The sequence below is a fragment of the Sinocyclocheilus rhinocerous genome, unplaced genomic scaffold, assembly GCF_001515625.1.
Source record: "Sinocyclocheilus rhinocerous isolate Xijiao unplaced genomic scaffold, SAMN03320098_v1.1 scaffold1206, whole genome shotgun sequence".
In the NCBI taxonomy this organism is placed as follows: Eukaryota; Metazoa; Chordata; class Actinopteri; order Cypriniformes; family Cyprinidae; genus Sinocyclocheilus; species Sinocyclocheilus rhinocerous.
The window spans coordinates 274,154-282,861 of record NW_015659931.1 but is presented as its reverse complement, the minus strand read 5'-3'; the positions used below and the strand labels follow the sequence as shown (position 1 = coordinate 282,861).

The following is an 8,708-nucleotide window of genomic DNA, read 5'->3' as shown; positions in this document are numbered from 1 at the left end:
TTGCTCACCAATGGATCCTCTGCAGTGAATGGGTGCCGTCAGAATGAGAGTCCAAACAGCTGATAAAAACATCACAATAATCCACAAGTAATCCACACCACTCCAGTCCATTAATTAACATCTTGTGAAGCAAAAAGTAACTTCAAACTGTTGCTTTTGGCTAAAATATGAGTCTGTAATTCATAATATTGCTTCCTCCAGTGAAAAAGCCATCTCGTCTGAATCAGGAGAGAAATATGCACAGATCAAACACCACTTACAACAACAACAAAAAAAAAACATCCCAGAACAATTTTAAATAAACATGTGGGTGAATTTTGGTGTGAGAGGACAATATGGTTCTGACGGCACCCATTCACTGCAGAGGATCCATTGGTGAGCAAGTGACGTAATGCTAAATTTCTCCAAATCTATTCGGAGAAACAAGAATCAAACTCATCTACATCTTGGATGGCCTGAGCATGAGTACGTTTTCAGCAAATAATTCATTTTTGGATGAGCTATTACTTTAACAGCAGCTTATGTGATGTTCTCCACTAGAATCCCCAGGAATCAGCATCGAGGATAATAGCAAAGATTTGTATTTGGATGTATAATTCTGTGTTTGTTTGTCACTATTGAAGTTTATGGAAGCATTGTTCAATTTTGAAGCCATCACTGACACCGACCTTGCGGGTACAAATTGCACTTTGAAACTGATTGGCAGAAAACAGACATCTTTGCTGGTGTATTGTGTTAGAAGACATTCCAGCTAAAACGATTGGTGTTTTGGAACTACATGATGACATTTATTGTACTAATTCCTAATGGGGAATGAATTTGGCACAGCACTTTGTGTTTCTTACACAGTTAAAAAGAGATTTAAGGATAAAAACGTAATGGTTGGCCAATACGCTTGGCTTATAGAAGTGGTTCTCAGGTGGTTTTGCTTCAGGACGCCATCAAGTGGTGACTCAAGGTACCAAAAAGTAAACAAAAAATATCCTTAAAAACCGATCATTGAAATGTATTAATATTACCAATAATACATAACATTCACAAACCACCTTCTTACAGCATTTACTCAAAAGACTGTTTGCATTACAGGTATCAGCTCAAGGTTCTCCACACCCAAGTGCTTTTGGAATATTTATTTCAAAATTATTTATTTTAATCATCTAGCTGTGTACATGACAGATCACAACAGTGACAATAAGCTATGCTTCTCAAGGATTTATTCAGATTTATTCTTTTCAGGGTCCCTAAAAAATAAAATTATACACTCCATTGAAATACATATATTGAGCAAACGTGCAATCTAAATTATAGCCTATATTAATCCACTTTTGGACTGCATTTTATGACAGTTAAAAAGAGATTTAAGGATAAAAACGTAATGGTTGGCCAATACGCTTGGCTTATAGAAGTGGTTCTCAGGTGGTTTTGCTTCAGGACGCCATCAAGTGGTGACTCAAGGTACCAAAAAGTAAACAAAAAATATCCTTAAAAACCGATCATTGAAATGTATTAATATTACCAATAATACATAACATTCACAAACCACCTTCTTACAGCATTTACTCAAAAGACTGTTTGCATTACAGGTATCAGCTCAAGGTTCTCCACACCCAAGTGCTTTTGGAATATTTATTTCAAAATTATTTATTTTAATCATCTAGCTGTGTACATGACAGATCACAACAGTGACAATAAGCTATGCTTCTCAAGGATTTATTCAGATTTATTCTTTTCAGGGTCCCTAAAAAATTTAATTATACACTCCATTGAAATACATATAAATTATAGCCTATATTAATCCACTTTTGGACTGCATTTTATGCATTCAAGTACTCATAACTTCTGAAATATTCGCCTCAGGTATTACGGTGTCATGAACAGACCGCAAAAGTCCAAGACAACGTCAATCCCTTCAGCAGTAGAAACAGCCTTTATTCTGCAGTGATTGTCCGTGTAGCAGTAAATAGCCTACATAGGCATATGGTGTGTGACATTTTATTAATACAATATTAGAGTTATAAAATGTGTATTAGATTTATAGGCTTTATTTGTATTTATAGTGTGTGTTGATCTTAATAAAAAATACTTTTTCAAATTGTTTGTGCATTTTCATATACAATACTAATAGTTACTGTTATATTTAATATTTTATTATATCATAATAATTTAAAGAAATATCCCTGCGTCCCAATGTGCATACTATCCACCCTATCTGCCCTAAATAGTATTGAAACTAACTAACATAGATATGACTATCACATAGAATTTAGGATGGATAGTGTGCACATTGGGACGCAGGCTATGTTACTAAATACGGTGCAACGGAAAAATAGATGTATTTTGAGAGAATTTAATTCATAGAGAGAGATTTATTTATTATTTTTTTTATGTTTATGAAGTTTTCCACTTCAATTTAAATACTAAATAAAGTGAGGTTTTCAGAGATATATCTTTTTATAGTTTTTTTTTTATTTATTTTTTTAGTATTTGATGGATCTGTATATAACTATTTGTCACTGTTACTGTTGTTTTATTTGTATATTAATTGGCTATACAGATTTTTTAATCATTTTAATTGTGATAAATGGGTTACATTAGTATTTACAAGACAAACTACAGTACTGTATATTTTAATTCAGTATTGATTTGATTAATAATATAATTATAGTTAATTTAACTGTTTGAAGTCACAATAATAACTTAATAAAGGTAATATAAAAGTAATATAATATTAATTAAAATAATATAATATTGTATATTCTGTAAAATACTGTATATTTTAGTCAATAACCTACTGATTAGATCAATTTAATAACAGGTCTAACAATTACTGTTAATGTACCAACAATTAACTAACAAAAGTTAATAAAACACATTATTATTAAAAACTCAAAAAAATTAACGCGTATACAGTGAACGGACTGTTATGCGGAATTTCATATCCGCAGGCCCTATTCTCTAAACCAACAACGTGCTTTTTATCTGTCTGCGCTGCGCCGGTTACGCACATCCCGTAGCGGTTTCGATAATGGCGTCTGTCACCGAGATGCGCTCGGCTTTGGAAAAATGAAGCGCAGAAGAGCTTATTTCCAGTGATTGACGCGGGGTTTCCATTCGCGGACGGACTTTGCCTCTCTTGCCGCGCGGCAGGTTCAGGTTCCGATCTCAGTCGCGACGCGCAGCCCGAGATGATGAAGTCGAACCAAACGCGCACCTATGATGGAGACGGGTTCAAGAAGCGGGCCGCCTGCCTGTGCTTCAGGAACGACACCGAGCAGGAGGTGAGTCGCGCCGCGCCGCGCCGCCAGAGAACGCGCGATGCGTGCGGTGCGATGCGTCTGTCAGCGCGTCAGCTGGCGGATCTCAAGCCCTTCGGCTGCGCGGTAGCGGCGTGCTATCAGCGGTTAGCCTGTGACTGGTTAGCGGAGCTGGCCTAGCGTTAAACGACGCGACAAGCGATAATCAATGAAGCTGCGCTGAGAACGCGCGACTCGTTGACAGCTTGATAGATTTATCGAAATCCATCTGATCTGAGATCACGTGCTGTATTTACATTTAGTCATTTAGCCGACGCTTTTATCCAAAATGATGACAATCAAAACCAACAAAAGAACAATAATATGCATGTGCTATGACAAGCCTCGGTTAGCCTATGTGCTAAATCTCAAATGAGAGACCTTTAAAGACTTCCTTGCAATAAAGTACTGTGGTGTAACGTTATCATGGTACATCCGATGGTAATACCATGGTCATTTGAAATATGGCGTTTCCATGTTACTTCCATGGTGTCCAAAATACCACGGTACTTTTTTATTTGAGCACCGCTAACAAGTACAATGGTATTCTTTGAAGATATTAGAAATACCATCCCTAAAAACGTACTGTTGGGGGTACCATGGTAATACTATAGTACTTTGAAATATACCATGGTACTGAAATTCACGTGTTTCATGAATATTGAAAACTATATTGTACATGTCTGAAATACCATGGTACTTTTTATTTTGAGCACCGCTAACAAGAAGTACCATGGTATTCTTTGATGATAGGACCATCGCTTACAAAAAAGTAATGTGGCAGTACCATGGTACGAGGTAATAGGCCTACTATAGTACTTTGAAATATACTGTGGTACGTTTTTTTTTTCCCAATGTGGAAACCCATGGTACATCCAAGAAAGCATTTGTTTACATAATTTGAAAGCATAATTAAGGGCCTGGTTTAGCTCCATAAATTCTATGGAGTTCATCAAAGGTGAGGAACAAATCAGGATTTATAAAGGCATCATTTATAATACTATATAAGCCAAATGAGCAATATTTTAACTGCTTTGCTTTGTGATAATTACTTAAAGGAAATGTATTAATTAATTTGAATCGAGTTTCTGAAATAAGCTTTTATTTATTTATTTTTTATTAACAATATTTTTGATTGTTTATGATGTTTTATTTCCACTTCAATTTAGACACTAAATAAAGTGAGGTAATGGATATATTTTGAGAGACATATCTTTTTATAGTGTTTATAATTTTTAGTATTCGATGTATCTGTAACGTTTATAGCTATTTGTTAGTGTTGTTTTATTTGTATGTTATTTGGTTATATGGATTTTTTTCATCATTTTATTAGTGAGAAATGTGTTATATTAGTATTTACATACTACTAGTATTACTTCACAAACTCAAATTACAGTACTGTTGATTAATAATATTTATTCCATGGTCTGTCTGAATACTGGATTCTGATTGGCTGGCAGGTAAAACCGTTTAATGCACAGGTAGTTCCAAGTCAGTTTCATATTAATAATTAAAATTATATTAATGATTTCCTAAAAAAAAATATACATTTATTTATTGATAGATTTTATTGACAATAAATAAATATCAAAGATTTATAAAGATGCATATATTTAGAAACATGCTTTATAAATCATTCATAAAAACATTTCAGAGACTGTTGTACATTTATATTTATTTTGAATTTGTTTTACACAAATCTTTACAAATGAGGCCCCAGAGTTTCACAAAAAATGCTGAAATTACATCTATTGTACCAAACAGTGACACAGACTGAAAACTTGTCAAATGTTTCCTCACAGGTGTTATTGGTGAGCAGCAGCAGATATCCAGACAAATGGATCGTACCTGGAGGAGGAATGGAGCCCGAGGAAGAGCCCAACGTTGCTGCTGCCCGAGAAGTCTGTGAAGAGGTTTGACTTTCACCTCTAGGATTATGCATATTATTTATCATAATCAGCTGTCCATTACAAAAAGCTTCTCACGCCATTTGTAGAAGATATCATTAATTTATCATGAGTTTACATGATTTTCAGTCGATTTTTTGATGGCTAATAATGTGGATAAAATATACACACAATTTCCAATTTAAATGCTCACTCATTTTTGTACAATATTTACTTAAAATAGATTCAGTATCAGTACATTTAGGCTCTAAAACACAACTGATGGACCCGATCATTTTAATATGGCCAAATATCCCCTGATTAATCAGCTGATCACCTCCCACTACTCACTATAATTGATGTTTTGCTGCATATTTTTGACTCGATCCATTGTGCAAACATGGAAACTCTAGGTTTTCTCTCTGCTGACACTTAACCTATGGGGTTTCTCGTAAAGAGAAGTGATAATGTTCCATCAGCTGAGATCCTCCATACGCTCTTACTTTCGCTGGCCATCTGACAGACAGCAAACATGTCGTTCATTCTGCCGGGACGATCGCCTTACAGTTTTAAAGGCCATTACACTCCGATTAAGAGCTGCTCTTCACACCTCCACTGCCAGACAGTAGCTAAGAGCGGCCGTACACTATAAACGTCCCATGACACAACGAAGGAACCGCATATGTGGGATTGTCCTGAAGTCTGAGAGCATATTGAAAAGTTTGTAGATTTCGAAATCTAAATGTAATGTTATGTAACGTTATAAAATAGCAAGGAATATTCTGCATTTCTATGTGACTAATCAAATGTAAATGAAGTAAATGAGTGTTTTTGATCATGTGACTCTTGGTTCACGAAGAAGAATATGATCATCAGGCCATTAAAGCAAAATAAAGCAAACCTAAACTTTCTCAAATTGTTATCCTGATAATGTAATTTGTTATATATGTGGTCAGTAAGTTTTTTTTTTTTAATCCATACATATATATGTATATGTATTTATTTATTTTTTTATGTATTGTTAATTTTTTTAATAATTTTTTTAGAGAGAGAGAGAGATAAATTAAATAAATACTTTTAAATTAGCAAGGATCATTAAATTGACCAAAAGTGACAATTTTAATGTTACAAATAATTTTTATTTATAAGAAAATGCTTTTCTTGGGAAGCAAATCAGCATATTAGAATGATTTCTGAAGGATCATGTGACACTGATGAATGGCGTAATTAATTATTGTGCAAACATGGAAACTCTAGGTTTTCTCTCTGCTGACACTTAACCTATGGGGTTTCTCGTAAAGAGAAGTGATAATGTTCCATCAGCTGAGATCCTCCATACGCTCTTACTTTCGCTGGCCATCTGACAGACAGCAAACATGTCGTTCATTCTGCCGGGACGATCGCCTTACAGTTTTAAAGGCCATTACACTCCGATTAAGAGCTGCTCTTCACACCTCCACTGCCAGACAGTAGCTAAGAGCGGCCGTACACTATAAACGTCCCATGACACAACGAAGGAACCGCATATGTGGGATTGTCCTGAAGTCTGAGAGCATATTGAAAAGTTTGTAGATTTCGAAATCTAAATGTAATGTTATGTAACGTTATAAAATAGCAAGGAATATTCTGCATTTCTATGTGACTAATCAAATGTAAATGAAGTAAATGAGTGTTTTTGATCATGTGACTCTTGGTTCACGAAGAAATGAATGATCATCAGGCCATTAAAGCAAAATAAAGCAAACCTAAACTTTCTCAAATTGTTATCCTGATAATGTAATTTGTTATATATGTGGTCAGTAAGTTTTTTTTTTTAATCCATACATATATATGTATATGTATTTATTTATTTTTTTATGTATTGTTAATTTTTTAAATAATTTTTTTAGAGAGAGAGAGAGATAAATTAAATAAATACTTTTAAATTAGCAAGGATCATTAAATTGACCAAAAGTGACAATTTTAATGTTACAAATAATTTTTATTTATAAGAAAATGCTTTTCTTGGGAAGCAAATCAGCATATTAGAATGATTTCTGAAGGATCATGTGACACTGATGAATGGCGTAATTAATTAGCGGCCCAAAATTCAGCTTTGATCACAAGAATAAATTACATTTTGAAATATATTACAATAGAAAACAGTTTTTTTAAATTGTAATAATATTTCACAATATTACTGTTTTTTTCTGTATTTTCGATCAAATAAATGCAGTCTTGATGAGCAGAAGAAACAAAAAAAATCTAAATCTCACAGACCCCATGCTTTTTAATGGTAGTGCATATTAAATTTAACATTTTCACTAGTGGCCTCAGGCTTTTGGACCACCGCTATATAATCAGGACTAAATTTAGACCATGTTTGATGACAATCAGCTACTCAAGTTGAGGTCAGCGCCATATTGTGTACATGACATTTGGCCTAAACCGCGTCATGATGGATCGCTATCACTCAGGACGGGTGTAGACTGTCACAGACTGAAGAATGCCTTCATGTTCCTGTTGATATACTGTCCTGCTTGTTTTCACAACTACTCTTTTCTTGGACTCCGAAAACATATCAGTTGTCAAATTCTCACTTACTAATTAATGCATCAGTCATTGGTTCTGCATTGATGACAAACTGAAGGACCTGATCATGTAGCAATGACTGTCTCTTTAAAATAATAATAAAAATAATAATAATAATAGAAACACAATGATTTAGTTTCGTTCATTCGTTGTTTTACAGGCTGGTGTCAAGGGCACTTTAGGAAGACTAGTAGGAATATTTGAGGTAAGTACTTTAAGAAAGAATGGCTTTCTGTAAAAGTGTTGTATAAGTGTTGTGCTGCTTGTCTTAAAGTGCCCCTATTATGGGTAATGAAAAGTTCATATTTTGGTTTTGGGAGTCCCCAACAACAGGTTGACATGCATGCAAGGTCAAAAAACACTTTCATTGTCTTATAGTATGCATGTATTTTTACCTTACTCGCAGAGACAATAACTTTATACACGGCACACTTTCAGATTTAAAACTTTGCAGGATGTTTTCATTCACTTAGAGCTGTTACACACTGCATGAAAGGTCATTTTCAAAAATCCATAATAGGGGCACTTTAACCATTTTAAATAACATTTTGTTTTATATTTAGAATCGAGATAGGAAACACAGAACGTACGTCTACGTTCTCATCGTAACTGAAGTTCTAGAAGATTGGGAGGATTCAGTAAACATTGGTAAGTACTTTAGAATAATACACTACAGTATAAAAGTTTGGATTTTTTATTGTTTATTTGCAATGGCTTATCTCATCAAAATGTGACTAAATTCTAATTAATATCAGAATATTCTTGTCAGAGCCATTGTGGGATTAGCAAGTGTGAAAAATCTAATGTTTTGTGATTGGCGAATGTACAATTGTCTTCTGAGTAGTGTTGTTTTTGGCGGCCTGTTTTAATTTTAGTTTTAGTCTAGTCTTTGTGTGAAACTGTCATTTTAGTTTTTATTAGTTCAGTCACGTTCATATTCTTTTTAGTCTAGTGAAGT

The 8,708-nt window shown here is 34.1% G+C and overlaps 1 protein-coding gene across 2 annotated transcripts in view; it reads left to right on the top strand.

Annotated features, from left to right (window-relative positions):
• The first annotated feature begins 2,980 nt into the window (after positions 1 to 2,980).
• LOC107724529 (diphosphoinositol polyphosphate phosphohydrolase 1-like) overlaps positions 2,981 to 8,708 on the top strand; it is a 7,666-nt gene continuing 1,938 nt past the window's right edge. For both annotated transcript variants that reach the window (XR_001638031.1, XM_016533506.1), the window contains exons 1-4: positions 2,981 to 3,278; positions 5,096 to 5,206; positions 7,911 to 7,955; positions 8,314 to 8,398. Coding sequence is in view for 1 of the 2 variants with exons in the window: in XM_016533506.1 (XP_016388992.1) it covers positions 3,186 to 3,278; positions 5,096 to 5,206; positions 7,911 to 7,955; positions 8,314 to 8,398 (334 nt within the window). In the remaining variant the exon portion in view is untranslated. The remainder of the gene's footprint in view (positions 3,279 to 5,095; positions 5,207 to 7,910; positions 7,956 to 8,313; positions 8,399 to 8,708) is intronic.